Raw genomic sequence first — 17230 nt, 5'->3', positions numbered from 1 at the left:
TTGGTCAATGGTACCCCTACCGTGTACTTTTCACTAAATAAAGGTGTACGACAGGGATGTCCATTATCACCCTATCTTTTTAATCTAGCATTAGAACCACTTGTAATATCTATAAGGAAGGAGATCGAAGGGATTAATTTGGGACACAGGAAAGTCACTACACTTTTATATGCTGATGACCTTCTAGTCCTGATGGCTAACACTGCTAAGTATATCCCTGTATTAACCCAAGTCCTCCAAGAATTCAGTGCATTCTCAGGTTACAAAGTTAATACTCATAAGTCAGAAATTTTTTGGTTATGTAAAAATAAAGAATCCTATTTGCAACATCAGTTTAAAGAAGCTAAATCTAACTTTGTCTACCTGGGGATTAAACTCTCTAAAAACTATAACGAATGGTATGAACTTAACTATCTTCCCATTATTGCTAAAATCAGGCAGGATCTAGACAGCTGGTCGAAATTTTATCTAACTCTGTCCGGCAAAATTAACATAATTAAGATGGTGATCTTCCCTAAGCTTCTTTACTTAATGCAAAATCTCCCAGTTATTATAAAGCAAAAAGATATAAAACTGCTTAATCAGTTATTGGCACAATTTATTTGGGGGATAAAAGGAGAATTATCGGATTAACTAGACTTGTTTTGCCTAGACAATACGGGGGATTAAGCCTTCCAGATATTGAGATCTATAATTTAATATGCATTTCTAAAATTGCAATTGAATGGTTGACAAATGCAGAATACATTGTGGACCAGAAGCTGGAAACAACTTTGGCCAGACCCTACTCCTTAAAAGCTTTACTGCATTGTAACATGAATAAATGTCCAATTAAAATTGAATTGCTACCAAATATTTATAGCGTAATTAGGGCCTGGCAGAAACTTCTCAAAAAAATTCATATTAATTATACATTTTCCAAATATCTAACCATAACGGGTAACCCTAATTTTCCTGCAGCATTGAACTCTCGTATTTTGAACGCCTGGGCTCAACAGGGCCTTATATATATAGACCAGCTAAGAGAAAGGGGCACAGGGGCATGTAGATCATTACAGGAACTAGCTACTGAATACGCAATTTCAAAAAAGGATTTTTTCCCCTACTTTCAAGTTCGCCATTTCTTAAAGGAATTCCCGTCCGATCCTTCAGATGATTGTGCCTGGAATATCCTCCAGATGCCTATTAACCTCTTTAAAGTAGGGAAATATAATGTAACTTCGTTATATAAATTAATTATGACAGAACTTGGGAAGGAAAACTTGGAGCACATTGCTAAAAATTGGCAGGTATCATCAGAAATTATATATAAAAGTTTCACACTTGCTGACACAGCAACATTATCCACCTCATGGCGTGAGTCTCATACTAAATTAATAAACAGAGCATATATTACTCCTAGTAAGAAAGCGAAATGGGACCACTCTGAGGCTTTATGTCATAAATGTAAAGCCTTTAATGCTGACCTGAGCCATTGTTTTTGGAGCTGTCCCAAAATTAAGAAGTTTTGGTATAAGACTAACGATTGGCTAAATAGAATCAACCATATACACTTTCAATTTAAGCTGGAACATATAATGTTCTTTATAGATGGACATAAAATTGGTATACATAAACATATATGCCAATTAAACTCGGCAATAATGGTCGGTAGACTACTCATATTAAAATATTGGAAATCAAGTAAAGCCCCAACCTTAACAGAATTTATTCAAAAACTGAAAAATTTACTGATTATGGAGCAAATGGACACATCAATAAACTCAGAAACACAAGTCAGAAACACAATTGCCAGCTTTCCGAAGGAAATACAACTACAACTGATTTCCCCCCTTCGGGGGTCAGTGTCTATGGAGCTAACTATTGTTAATAAACAACCCTTAGTTGACAGAGCCTAGGTCTGACTAATATGGAATGCAGAGTATGGACGATGCAGAGTTGGGTCGGGTGGGGAAACGCGGGTGGGGGTGAGAGAGAGTGAATTTCTACCCCTTTTTTTTCTCTCTCTCTCTTCTTTTCTTTTTTCATGCCCAGGTTGCGGCATGTCATTTCTTTTTTTTTTTTATTTTTTATTATTTTACATGTTTTGTTTTAAGATAATAGGGTCCTATTGAACAAATTACAGTGGTGAAAGATTATGAATAAGTAACCAAAATATGTTTCTTGGTTGAATTTTATATTATATTTTAACGTAAACGTCTTTGCTGGTAATGCTCATGATGGAGGGGATTGTCCTCTGGTCTGAGTTCTTCTGTTCAATGTTATGGATAATAACCGTCCATATGGACTTTGCTTTTGAAAGATGGGACTAATAACCTTGACTCGAATGGATTTGATTTGATGTTATCCCAGATATTTTTGGTTACTGTGTTTTATGTTATGTATCCACCCTTTTGTATTGATATGATTTTCTTTCTGGTATTTGCTCAATAACTTCTAATAAAGAAATATAAAAAAAAAAAAATGTTTAAACCTAACACCCTGACATAAACCCAGAGTCTAAACACCCCTAATTTGCTGCCCCTAACATCGCCGCCGCCTACATTACAGTTATTAACCCCTAATCTGCCGCCCCCAACATCGCCCCACCTACATTACAGTTATTAACCCCTAATCTGCTGCCCCTAACATCGCCACCACCTACCTACACTTATTAACCCCTAATCTGCCCCCAATGTCGCCGGCACTATACTAAAGTTATTAACCCCTAAACCTCTGGCCTCCCACATCACTAACTCTACATAAATATATTAACCCCTAAACCTAACCCTAACGTAACCCCAAGTATAAGTCTAACCCTAACACCCCCTAACTAATTAAAGTGTCAGTAAACCTGACTGCGCCATTATACTCAGTGCAGCTCGCTCCTGCTCTGTTTGACAGCAGGAACAAGCTGCACTGAGTATAATGGCGCGGTCGGGCCGGGCTGTGACTATACAGCTGGCCCGATGCGCTGTGTGATAAAAACAGACCCGCTCAGAAGAGCATAGAGAGCGGGTCTGAAAACAGTCATTTTTTTAAAAAAAAAATCAAAGGGAATATTAGGTTTTATAAAGATAAGGCTAATATAATGTTATATAATTTTGCAGAATTATATAACATTATTTTTTAGATTTACTGGCCCTTTAAAATACAGCTAAATTAAACTTACAATTATTAACTAAAAATAATTCCTATTTAAAACTTAATACAAACTTACCTGTAAAATAAAACCTAAGCTAGCTACATCGATGCGGCCAGAAGTCTTCATCCAGACGGCATCTTCTGTCTTCATCCATCCGGCGCGGAGCGTGTCCATCTTCAAGACATCTGGCGCGAAGCATCCTCTTCATACGGTCGCCACCGTACACTGAAGGTTCCCTTTAAGGGATGTCATCAAAGATGGTGTACCTTGAATTCTTATTGGCTGATAGAGTTCTATCAGCCAATAGGAATTAAAGGTGAAAAAATCCTATTAGCTGATCCAATCAGCCAATAGGATTGAGCTCGCATTCTACTGGCTGATTGGAACAGCCAATAGAATGTGAGCTCAATCCTATTGGCTGATTGGATCAGCCAATAGGATTAAATCTCAATCCTATTGGCTGATTGGATCAGCCAATAGGATTTTTTCACCTTTAATTTCTATTGGCTGATAGAATTCTATCAGCCAATTGGAATTCAAGGTACGCCATCTTTGATGACGTCCCTTAAAGGGAACCTTCAGTGTACAGTGGTGACCGTATGAAGAGGATGCTCCACGCCGGATGTCTTGAAGATGGACCCGCTCGCGCCGGATGGATGAAGACAGAAGATGCTGCCTGTATGAAGACTTTCTGCCGCCTGGATGAAGACTTCTTTCCGCTTGGATGAGGACTTCGCCGGCTGGATGAGGATAGATCTCAGGACTTTGAAAACTGTAAGTGGATCGTCGGGGGTTAGTGTTAGCTTTTTTTAAGGGTTTTTTGGGTGGGTTTTATTTTTAGCTTAGGGTTTGGGCACTTCGTAAAAGAGCTGAATGCCCTTTTAAGGAAAATGCCCATCCAAATGCCCTTTTCAGGGCAATGGTTAGCTTAGGTTTATTTAGGTAGAGTTTTATTTGGGGGTTTGGTTGTGTGGGTGGTGGGTTTTACTGTTGGAGGGGGGGGGGTATTTGTATTTTTTATTGCCAGGTAAAAGAGCTGTTATCTTTGGGGCAATGCCCTGCAAAAGGCCATTTTAAGGGCTATTGGCAGTTTAGTGTAGGCTAGGGTTTTTTTTTATTTTGGGAGGGCTTTTTTTATAGGGCTATTAGATTAGGAGTAATTTGTTTTTTATTTTTGATCATTTCGTTTTTTATTTTGTGTAATTTATTGTTTTGTAATTTAGATAATTGTATTTTATTAATTTAATTTATTTATTGTAATGTTAGTTTTTAGTGTAAGGCAGGTTAGGATTTATTTTACAGGTAACTTTGCATTTATTTTAACTAGGTAGCTAATACATAGTTAATAACTAGTCTACCTAGTTAAAATAAATACAAACTTACCTGTGAAATAAAAATTAAACCTCAGTTAGCTACATTATAACTATTATATTGTTATATTATATTGTTATATTGTAGCTAGCTTAGGTTTTATTTTACAGGTAAGTTTGTATTTAGTTTTAAATAGGAATTATTTTTAGTTAATAATTGTAAATTTAATTTAGCTTTATTTTAATTATATTTGAGTTGGGGTGTTAGGGTTATGCTTAGGGTTACGTTAGGGTTAGGTTTAGGGGTTAATATATTTATGTAGAGTTGGTGATGTGGGAGGCCAGAGGTTTAGGGGTTAAAAGTTTATTTAAGTATATTTCGTTGTGGGGGGCTTGCGGTTTAGTGGTTAATAGTTTTATTATAGCGGCGGTGTGGGCAGACGGCAGATTAGGGGTTAATAATATTTAACTAGTGTTTGCGATGCAGGAGTGCAGCGGTTTAGGGGTTAATAGGTTTATTATAGTGGTGATGATGTCGGGGAACGGCGGAATAGGGGTTAATCCATTTTAATAGTGGTGGCGATGTCCGGAGCGGCAGATTAGGGGTTAATAAATTTATTATAGTGTTTACGGTGCAGGAGGGCCTCGGTTTAGGGGTCAATAGGTAGTTTATGGGTGTTAGTGTACTTTTTAACACTTTAGTCATGAGTTTTATGGTACAGCTTTGTAACATAAAACTCATAACTACTGACTTCAGATGGCGGTACGGGATCTTGTAATTATAGGCTGTACCACTCATTTTTTGGCCTGCCAGGGAAACTCGTAATACCGGCGCTATGAAAGTCCTATTGAAAAAGGACTTTTTTAAAAGTGCGGTACTGATGTTGCGTGACGGCCAAAAAGGTGTGCGGTACACCTATACCTACAAGACTCGTAATACCAGCGTTAGTGAAAAAGCAGCGTTATGAGCCATAATGTTGCTTTTTCACTCATAACGCACAACTCGTAATCTGGCTGTTTGTTTCTTATTGCTATTAGATATTATTATTACTGTTGCTATAATTAACCATTTATGACTATCTTAATGAAAAGTTAGGGGTGACATGAAGCCATTTAACTAAATATGAAGAGGAATCCACATCTCGGAGTAATGCAATAAATATAATTATATGAAGCACAAGCACAGCTGTTCAGAGGGTAGTAGGTATAAGGACCATTTGTTTCCTGATTTATCAGATAACTGCATATTCCTGTATACAGTCACCTTCTCATGATACTAGTATTAAATAAATGTCACCCCATAACGTTTGACAAACCTGCTATATAAAGATTTTCACATTTTATCACTTTATATGTTATTTGCTCTATATGCAGCTTGTCACGTGTAGTATTAGATTGTGCATAAGTGAAATAAACATGTTTAATATCACATAATCATCTCTTTACCTTAATAAAAATATCGGAAGAGCTCTGATTATTTCTGATCTCTCATGTTGCTGTCTTGCTTTCTTCTTGCAGGTGTCACATTTATAGCATCTGACTCAGTCACTGACAAAGAACAAGATGAAGAAATACAGGAAGCAGATAGCAGAGCAGTTCCTGAGTCAGGCCCTGAGCATCATCTGCCTGCTGACCGGAGAGGTAAGAGCTGCTAGGTAATGTCATGTGAAACTGGTACTATTTACTGTGCTGCTTCTGATACACCAGATCTTACTTCAGTTTACCCAGACCATCTCACTAACCCTAACTTTATCTCACCCAGACCATCTCACTAACCCTAACTTCATCTCACCCAGACCATCTCACTCACCCAGACCATCTCACTAACCCTAACTTCATCTCAGCCAGACCATCTAACTCATCCAGACCATCTCACTAACCCTAACTTCATCTCACCCAAACCATCTCACTAGTCCTAACTTCATCTCACCCAGACCATCTCACTCACCAAGACCATCTCACTAACCCTAACTTCATCTCACCCAGACCATCTCACTAGCCCTAACTTCATCTCACTCACCCAGACCATCTCACTAGCCCTAACTTCATCTCACCCAGACCATCTCACTAACCCTAACTTTATCTCACCCAGACCATCTCACATACCCTAACTTCTACTCAACCAGACCATCTCACATACCCTTAGCTTTAGCTCACCCAGACCATCTGACAAACCCTAACCAGACCATCTCACAAACACTAATTTAAAGGGACACTCAATGCAGTAGAATTGCATAATGAACAAGTGCATAATAAAAAGACAAAGCAATAAAACCTAGAATTTCAAATAAACTGTTTTTTTCCTGACAAATTTCTTTTTTCTCCCATTTTGCTGGCCCCCTGTATTTTATGACAAACACCAGCCAATCACAGACTAGTATACGTTTACCCTGTGAACTTCTGCACGTGCTCAGTAGGATCTTGTTCCCCAGAAAGAGTGTATATAAAAATATTGTGCAAAATTTGATAATGAAAGTAAATTGGAAAGTGTCTTAAAACGGCATGCTCTATCTGAATCATAAAAGTTTATTTTGACTTGATTGTCACTTTTAAAGGGACAGGCTACTTAAAAGGTGTTATTGTTTAAAAAGATAGATAAATCTCTTTATTACCCATTCACCAGTTTTGCATAACCATCACTGTTATACTAATATACGTTTTGCTTTATCATTATCTGTATCTAAGCCTCTGCAGACTGCCCCTTAGCTCAGTGCTTTTTACAAACTTGCCTATAGCCAACTTGTGTTGGTTCCTGCATAACTCCATAGGAGTGAGCAAAATGTTATCTATATTTCACACATGGACTTGCACTATCTTGCTGTGAAAAGTTAAAGGGACAGTCTACATCAGATTTTTTTATTGTTTTAGAAGATAGATAATCCCTTTATAACCCATTCCCTAGTTTTGCATAACCAACACAGTAAATACACATTTTACCTCTGATTACCTTGTATTTAAGCCTCTGCAAACTGCCCCCTTATTTCAGTTCTTTTGACAGACTTGCATTTTAGCCAATCAGTGCTGGCTCATAGGAACTCCACGTGCATGAGATGTGTTATCTATATGACACACATGAACTAACACCCTCTAGTGGTGAAAAACTGTCAAAATGCCCTGAGGGAAGAGACAGCCTTCAAGGGCTTAGAAATTAGCATATGAACCTCCTAGGTTTAGCTTTCAACTAAGAATACCAAGAAAACAAAGCACAATTGGTGATAAAAGTAAATTGGAAAATTGTTTAAAATGACATGCCCTATCTGAATCATGAAAGTTTATTTTGGACTAGACTGTCCCTTTAAAAAGCACCGTGAGGCGACCTGCAGGGGCTTAGAAACAGACGGAGATATAGAGGTTTAGTTATAAAATATATAAATATAACATTGTTGGTTATGCAAATCTGGGGAATGGGTAGTAAAGGCGTTATCTATATTTTTAAATAATAAATAAAATAAAGTAGACTGCCCCTTTAAGCTTACTGACCTGCACAACCCTCCAACACAAATCATCCCCCAGCACCCAGGGCACCCTGCACAACGGTTTGCTGCAAAAAAATACTAATCCTAACACCCAAGACCCCTCCCACAATAAAGAAAAATCCCAACCATACAAAGTCCTACTACATGACCTCTATTGCAAAAACTCCCTCCAGAATCTAAAGGCCCCCAACTACAAAAAGCCTTAATACCCAAGGGACCTCAGCACCGAAGGAACCTCCTGTCAATCAAGGGCTCAACTCACCCCTCCCCCATCACACCCTCTCAAATGTTCCAGCAATGTCTATATTCCTGAGCTCATGTCCTCAGTCTTTAGCAGCTTTTATCCATAGATGTCCCACAGAATTATCCACTATAATATTTTATTTATTTATATGTTTTGTGATGATCGAGAGAAGTAAACAAGAACTTGTTAGTCCAGGCAAATGGAGTCTGATGATTTTTCTTATACATATTATAGGAATACACCATTGTGAAGAAGAGGCCCTCCCACAGCAGCGTTCAACAGATTAGCGGAGAGGTGAGTATTGCTGGGGAATGTGACAATATACACAGTGACTCCCTTTACTGACCCATCTGACCCTGTGTGTATTTCCTGCCTTTTGTCTGTGTCTCTGTATGTTCTCAGCAACTTTATCCTGGCTCTGTCAGTAAAAGTGTGTGGCAGAACCTGTCCCTGTGTCAGCGCTGAATGAGTTGTGTGTGTTTCAGGTGCCTATAAAGTGTGATGATGTTGCTGTGTATTTCTCTATGGAGGAGTGGGAGTATATAGAGGGACACAAGGAGCTTTACAAGGACGTCATGATGGAGACTCACCAAGCACTAAGGACTATGGAGATCCCAGGAAATGAGAGCTCAGGTAATGCTGTGTAGTAATAAATATCTCACTCAGGAAGTGCACAAAAACTACTGATGTGACTGACACAGAGCAAATCTACAGTGAATCCGTCATGTGTGATCTAATGAGCTGTCTGATTATAAACTAGTTTTATACCCAACAAAAATAATAAAAACACAGTTAAATGGTCAAGAGGAATTACTGTTAAATCAATTTGTATATTAATTTTATATATGTAAATGTTTAAGTGCAAAACAGATGCTTTGTTTTGTTCTTAATTGAATACATTTAAATATATATATATATATATTTAGATGCAACCAAAATTGTTTCATATCCATTTAACAAAATAAATTTATTTTATTCTTTATTAGAATTAACAGGTCACAGAGATAAAAATCTATACACAGGAGCACATAGAGTACAGAATATTCAGCCAGTGGAGACCCCATCAGACGTCTCTGCAGGTAACAAATCTATGGCAGAAACTACTAGTAATGTTTTCAAATACTGATCTGTTGTGTAATATTACTGTATAATCAGATTGTGTGAGATAACTGCACTTAAATCCATATAACCATAAAACTGATTTTATTCTTTATTAGATCTAATAGGTCACAGTGTCCTAGACACAGGATCACATGGGGACCTTGTACAGAATATTCAGCCATCTGATGTCTCTGCAGGTGAGTGATCTATGGTATAGGGTTCACAGTTAGAAAACTCAGATTCTAAAATGTTTTCCTCCTATGTTAATGATGAGCGTCAGTACAGACAGATTGTAATAATAAAATATATTTGGTTCACACCCCTACCTTTGGCGCAATCCGATAAACGGCGTAGTTTTCGGCGCAAGCGAGGGAACCCACGCCGCCCGTAGTTTCACCTCGCACATCGGGCGATTACATATAAGGCGCCGGCAGTTGCTAAAGTGCCGTAAGTCGGATAAACTAGCGATGTCCAGAAATAAGCGTAACTACAAATTTCTGGAGTCGCCAGTGACTTACCGCACTTTAGAAACTGCCTGCACCAAAAAAACTAACTAAAATATTAAATCTCCCGTAACTATCTAACACGCCTCCCAAAAATAGCCCGACACGTATACCCCTATATCCGCAATCCCCCCTCTCACTCCTAACAATAAATGTATTAACCCCTAGACCGACAACCCCCCACAACGCAATAAGCCTAATTATTAACCCCTAAACTGCCATAGCCCACACCGCAATAAACCTATCCTAGTATTAACCCCTAAACCGTCGCTTCCAGAGCCCACTGCCGCCTACATTATATGTATTAACCCCTAAACCGCCGCTCCCGGACCCCGACGCCACCTACATTAAATTTATTAACCCCTAATCTGACCCCCCCTACACCGCCGCCACCTACATTAAATATATTAACCTCTAATCTGACCCCCCTACACCGCCGCCACCTACATTAAATATATTAACCTCTAATCTGACCCCCCTACACCGCCGCCACCTACATTAAATATATTAACCTCTAATCTGACCCCCCTACACCACCGCCACCTACATTAAATATATTAACATCTAATCTGACCCCCCCCCTACACCGCCGCCACCTACATTAAATGTATTACCCCCTAAACCTAAGTCTAACCCTAACACCCCCCTAACTTAATTATTATTTAAATAAATCTAAATAGTATTAATATTATTAACTAAATTATTCCTATTTAAAACTAAATAGATACATATAAAATAAACCCTAAGATAGCTACAATATAATTAATAATTACATTGTAGCTATTTTAGGGTTTATATTTATTTTACAGGCAATTTAGTATTTATTTTAACTAGGTACAATAGCTATTAAATAATTAATATCTATTTAATAGCAACCTAGTTAAAATAATTACAAAATTACCTGTAAAATAAATCCTAACCTAAGTTAAAAATACACCTAACACTACACTATCAATAAATTAATTTAAATAAAATAACTACAATTATCTAAAATAAAATACAATTAAATAAACTAAACTATAGTACAAAAAACAAAACACTAAATTACAAAAAATAAAAAAATATTACAAGAAGTTTAAACTAATTACACCTAATCTAAGCCCCCTAATAAAATAAAAAAGCCCCCCAAAATAATAAAATTCCCTATCCTAAACTAAATTACAAATAGCCCTTGAAAGGGCCTTTTGCGGGGCATTGCCCCAAAGTAATCTGCTCTTTTACCGGTAAAAAAAAGAACAATCCCCCCCACAACATTACAATCCACCACCCACACACCGCTACTCTAAAACCCACCCGATCCCCCCTTAAAAAAAACTAACACTACCCATTGAAGATCACCCTTTCTTGAGCCATTTTCACCCAGCCGGGCCGAAGTCTTCATCCGATGGGGCAGAAGAGGACATCCAGACCGGCAGAGGTCTTCATCCTATCCGGGCAGAAGAGGACATCCGGACCGGCAGACGTCTTCATCCAAGCGTTATCTTCTATCTTCATCCATCCGGCGAGGGACGGCTCCATCTTGAAGACCTCCGGCGCGGAACTTCCTTCTAGGCCGACGGACTAACGACGAATGAATATTCCTTTAAATGACGTCATCCAAGATGGCGTCCCTCAAATTCCGATTGGCTGATAGGATTCTATCAGCCAATCGGAAATAAGGTATGAAATATCTGATTGGTTGATTTAATCAGCCAATCGGATTGAAGTTCAATCCGATTGGCTGATTGGATCAGCCAATAGAATTGGCTGATCGGGAGCGGCGGTTTAGGGGTTAAACACTTTATTTATGTGCGGCGGGGCCCGGGAGCGGCGGTTTAGGGGTTAATACACTTTATTAGGTATTGCGGTGGGGGATTGCGGTTGACAGGTAGATAGACATTGCGCATGCGTTAGGTGTTAGTTTTTTTTTCCAGGCATTTTAGGGAGTTACGGTGCTCCCATACTCAGCACAAGGCCTGCTATGGCTGCATTTTATGGCGAGGTGAAAATGGAGTAAGATTTCTCCATTTTCGCCACGTAAGGCCTTGCGTTGGATATTGGATACCGAATTGCTCCGGTTTTATATGTTAGTCTATGGGTGAAAAAACTACGTCCAACGGGTGAAATATACGTGCCGCATATATTATATGCAGCGCTGTATATAGGATACCAAACCGGCGCAAAAAACGGCATCGCCGGCTTTTGCGGGTGACGCTGCATATGTAATGGAGGGGCTGGTCTTTTCTTCTCTCTCACCCTCTGCTTCATGTAACTGGTACACACACACGTGCCCTCTATTCTCTTCACTCTCACCCTCTGATTCATATAAATGATACACACACATGCCCTCTCTTCCCTTCTCTCTTACCATGTGCGTTATATAAATGACATACACGCATCCTGTTTCCTTCTCTCTTTCACCATCTTCTTCATGTAAATAGCACACACACATGCCCTCTCTACCCTTCTCTCTAACCTTCTGTTTCATGTAAATGATACACACACACACATGCCCTCTCTACCCTTCTCTCTAACCTTCTGTTTCATGTAAATGATACACACACACGCCCTCTCTTCCCTTCTCTCTTACCCTCTGCTTCATGTAAATGATACACACACATGCCCTCTCTCTCACCCTCTGCTTTGTGTGAATAATACATACACCTGGCCTTGATTCTCTTCATTCTCACCCTCTGATTCATGTAAATCGTACTCACACATGCCCTTTCCTCCCTTCTCTCTTACCATGTGCGTTATATAAGTGGCACACACACATGCCCTCTCTTCCCTTCTCTCTCACCTTCTGCTTCATGTAAATGGTACACACACATGCCCTCTCTTCTTTCTCTCTCATCCTCTGCTTCATGTAAATTATACACACACATGCCCTCTCTTCCTTCTCTCTCACCCTCTGATTCATGTAAATAGTGCACACACACACCCTCTCTTCTCTTCTCTCTCACCCTCTGCTTCATGTAAATTATACACACACATGCCCTTTCTTCCTTCTCTCTCACCCTCTGCTTCATGTAAATAGTACACACACTCGCCCTCTCTTCCTTCTCTCTCATCCTCTGCTTCATGTAAAATGGTACACACACATGCCCTCTCTTCCCTTCTCTCTTACCCTCTGCTTCATGTAAATGATACACACACATGCCCTCTCTTCCCTTCTCTCTCACCCTCTGCTTCATGTAAATGATACACACACATGCCCTCTCTTCCCTTCTCTCTCATCCTCTGCTTCATGTAAATGGTACACACACACATGGCCTCTCTTCCCTTCGCTCTCACCCTCTGCTTCATGTAAATAGTGCACACACATGGCCTCTCTTCCCTTCTCTCTTACCCTCTGCTTCATGTAAATGATACACACACATGCCCTCTCTTCCCTTCTCTCTCACCCTCTGCTTCATGTAAATGATACACACTCATGCCCTCTGTCTCACCCTCTGCTTCGTGTGAATAATACATACACCTGGCCTCGATTCTCTTCATTCTCACCCTCTGATTCATGTAAATCGTACTCACACATGCCCTTTCCTCCCTTCTCTCTTACCATGTGCGTTATATAAGTGGCACACTCACATCCTCTGTTCCCTTCTCTCTCACCTTCTGCTTCATGTAAATGGTACACACACATGCCCTCTCTTCTCTCTCACCCTCTGCTTCATGTGAATAGCACGCACATGTTCTCTCTTCCCTTCTCTCTCACCCTCTGCTTCATGTAAATGATACACACACACATGCCCTCTCTTCCTTCTCTCTCACCCTCTGCTTCATGTAAATGATACACACACATGCCCTCTCTTCTCTTCTCTCTCACCCTCTGCTTCATGTAAATGATACACACACACACACATGCCCTTTCTTCCTTCTCTCTCACCCTCTGCTTCATGTAAATGATACACACACACACATGCCCTCTCTTCCCTTCTCTCTCATCCTCTGCTTCATGTAAATGATACACACACATGCCCTCTCTTCCCTTCTCTCTCATCCTCTGCTTCATGTAAATGATACACACACATGCCCTCTCTTCCCTTCTCTCTCACCCTCTGCTTCATGTAAATGATACACACACATGCCCTCTCTTCCTTCTCTCTCACCCTCTGCTTCATGTAAATGATACACACACATGCCCTCTCTTCCCTTATCTTTCACTCTTTGCTTCATGTAAATGATACACACACACATGCTCTCTCTTCCCTTCTCTCTCATCCTCTGCTTCATGTAAATGATACACACACATGCCCTCTCTTCCTTCTCTCTCACCCTCTGATTCATGTAAATAGCACACACACACACCCTCTCTTCTCTTCTCTCTCACCCTCTGCTTCATGTAAATGGTACACACACATGCCCTCTCTTCCTTCTCTCTCACCCTCTGCTTCATGTAAATGGTACACACACATGCCCTCTCTTCCTTCTCTCTCACCCTCTGCTTCATGTAAATGATACACACACATGCCCTCTCTTCCTTCTCTCTCATCCTCTGCTTCATGTAAATGATACACACACACATGCCCTCTCTTCCCCTCTCTCTCACCCTCTGATTCATGTAAATGATACACACACACACACGCCCTCTCTTCCCTTCTCTCTCACCCTCTGCTTCATGTAAATGATACACACGCATGCCCTCTCTTCCCTTCTCTCTTATCCTCTGCTTCATGTAAATGGTACACACACACACACACACACACACACTCTCTCTCTCTTCCCTTCTCTCTTATCCTCTGCTTCATGTAAAATGATACATGTTATGGTATCACCAGATATCAAGAGTTAATACCAGATGAAAGATATCCTGAATATGGGATCTACAATACACACCCCAGCTAATTCCCCCCTCAAACATGAGTCCAGACTCCACATTGAAGGTAAAAACAGAATGCACTTTATTGAGGGCTATATGCCCAGTATTTATGCAGGTTTGAGACCAGATGGGGGGTTGGCAGTATTGTACATTAGATAGAGGGAAGACGCCCTTTTTCATGATACAATAGAATTACATTACTTAAGCAGATAAACAATTTAAACACAAGAAAACAATGGAGTCCTTCTTATCACCTAGCAGTCTGACTCTGGAGGTGATTAAACAATGTGAATGCTTATCACTAAAACTTAATTACAGTACACAATAGCTGATGCTAGGAAACCTGTCTCAGAAAATAGTTTCTCAAAACTGAACAGAGTTAACCCTTCAAGTACTGACAGAGAGGTCTGTCACACGGCTCCCTCCTGGTGGGACACTCCGGCAGACCCGGCTTGACCCTTTGGCGGGTCAACTCGGGGATGACCGGACAAGGAGGTGGTAGGCATGTCATTTTGCCGGGACAATATATCTCCATTCCCGTTATGAGAGAGAATTCCTGTCCGTAAAAATAAGGGTTCAACTACTTCAGTGCGCAAACCAGGGCTAAACAGTCCTTCAAAACCTCATCGGCTTCTTTACGAGTTTTTTGTACCTGCTCTTTATAGGTATCCACAATCCCTTCATACTGACATAGGGTGCCCTTGAGTTGCTGCACCTCACTATGAGCCAGCGTCAGCTTCTCCTCCAGTGTCGCTAAGTTTGTCTTGAATGTTTCATGTTCCACTCTCAAGCTGGTGTTTTCTGCAGTCTGTCGGTGCAGCTTGTCTAGCAGAGATTCCCGTTCTAAATGCGCTTTTTCCTCTGCGCTCCTCTTCTCTCCCGCTAGCACTGTTATGTGATTGTTTAACGTGACCATTTCATCCTCTACTTGACTCTTCTCCTTCATCAGCGCATTGTAACGGGACTTCCACGTATCAATGGCGGATAGAGATTTACTGAGCTCACCGTCCTGGGGCTCAGCAGCAGGTGGGTCAGTCTCTGTGGCACGGATCTTGGCACGGGTAGTCACAGGGTTAATGGGAGCGTAGGCAGAAACAAAGGGGGCCAAGTCATTTCCAAGGAGAACATCAGCTGGTAAGTCCTTCATGACCCCCACATTCACATGTCTAGAGCCCACTCCCCAATCCAAATGTACCCGGGCAACAGGTAGGCGGAACACAGCGCCCCCTGCTACCCTCACAGCCACAGTGTCTCTGGTGTGCTGGTTCTCGGACACCAAGTTCTTTTGGAGCAAGGTCATGGTAGCACCAGTATCCCGTAGACCACTGACCTCCTTCCCATTCACTTTAACCAGTTGCGGGTTATTGCGGTGGGCAGCTTGCACGGGGTCTGCTTCATGTAGTATGCCCCAGCATTCTTCCACCTCTACGTAGTGGGCCGCAGGCTGAGGGTTACGCGGGATTCCGCCGGCGGGTCTTCTCCAGGACTGTGCTTGGTACGCTGCGTTTAGGGGACACTCTGGTCTTTTGTGCCCTAGTTGCTTACATCCAAAGCACCGAATAGGTTGTGAGTAGTCCCGTGAGTTGAACCGGGCTCTCTGAGTGGCTGGAGGCCGTGTGGTAGAGCGGTGCGCCGGGGGTTGGTAACTGGTAGCTGCTGGGGTGACTTTGGGTCGGTACTCCACTCTGGCAGGGGGCTTAGTGGTAGCAGTGTCCAGTTTGCGTGTATCCGTATACTCATCTGCCAAGCGAGCAGCTTCATGCAGGGTGGAGGGTTTACGGTCCCGAACCCACTCTCGAACTCCTATGGGTAACTTGTCGAAGCAATGTTCCAACAGGAATAGCTGCAGCACCTCTTCCCCAGATACGGCTTGGCACCCCGCTATCCAGTGAGCTGCTGTGCGGTGCACCTTACATGCCCACTCAACGTAGGAATCTCCAGCTAGTTTAACAGTGTCTCTGAACCGCCTCCTGTATGCCTCTGGTGTAACCGCATACCTGGAGAGCAGAGCCTCTTTTACAGCATTATAATCCCCGACTTCCTCATCTAGAATGGCCCGAAAAGCCTCGCTGGCCCGGCCGGATAATTTTCCGGATAATATCATGACCCAGTCCTCTGCGGGTACCTTGTGTAGTGCACATCTCTCCTTCTGTTTCCAGGAAGTTTTTAAAAGCTGCAAAATGTACTTTTCTCTTTTCCACTGGGGTTGCTGTGACTTGGGCTGCTGCAGCGCCACTTTGGCGAAGTAGGTTGGCCTCCACAGCTGCTATGACCCGGTCGATAATTTCGTCAGATGGGTTGGGGCCATAATGTGCCAGTCTTATTTTAACCGCCCGATCAAAGCTTGCTTCTTCGGGGGTTCCATCTGATATGCTGGGCCCATTGGTTCCTTCGGTCCCTGGTACTCATTCCATCTTGGTCAGTATTGTAATAATCCCCCTCTTCCTGAGGTTACTGGCTTGTGTAGTTGCTCTTCTGGGCGATGAGGATCATCCCGTCGCTTGCCACCAATTGTTATGGTATCACCAGATATCAAGAGTTCAGTGACGTGCAGTGAGTTCAGAGGCTGGTGAGGCACTAGATATGATACGCCAGAGAAACGCATGTACAGAGGGACGCAAGTACCCCCAACAGGGCAGGTTTAAATGATAGCTCAACCAGTGCACAGGTGATG

General features: G+C 41.4%; 1 protein-coding gene across 1 annotated transcript in view; it reads left to right on the top strand.

Annotated features, from left to right (window-relative positions):
* Positions 1-17230, top strand: part of LOC128657937 (oocyte zinc finger protein XlCOF7.1-like) — an 83348-nt gene that overhangs the window by 4701 nt on the left and 61417 nt on the right. Inside the window, exons 2-6 of the mRNA XM_053712361.1 lie at positions 5953-6075; positions 8389-8448; positions 8640-8787; positions 9141-9233; positions 9372-9452. Coding sequence (XP_053568336.1) covers positions 5998-6075; positions 8389-8448; positions 8640-8787; positions 9141-9233; positions 9372-9452 — 460 coding nt within the window. The 5' untranslated portion in view covers positions 5953-5997. The remainder of the gene's footprint in view (positions 1-5952; positions 6076-8388; positions 8449-8639; positions 8788-9140; positions 9234-9371; positions 9453-17230) is intronic.

Source organism: Bombina bombina, chromosome 4 (assembly GCF_027579735.1).
Source record: "Bombina bombina isolate aBomBom1 chromosome 4, aBomBom1.pri, whole genome shotgun sequence".
NCBI classification, from domain to species: Eukaryota; Metazoa; Chordata; class Amphibia; order Anura; family Bombinatoridae; genus Bombina; species Bombina bombina.
The sequence above is the reverse complement of the archived record's forward strand: the minus strand, read 5'-3'. Positions and strand labels throughout refer to the sequence as shown.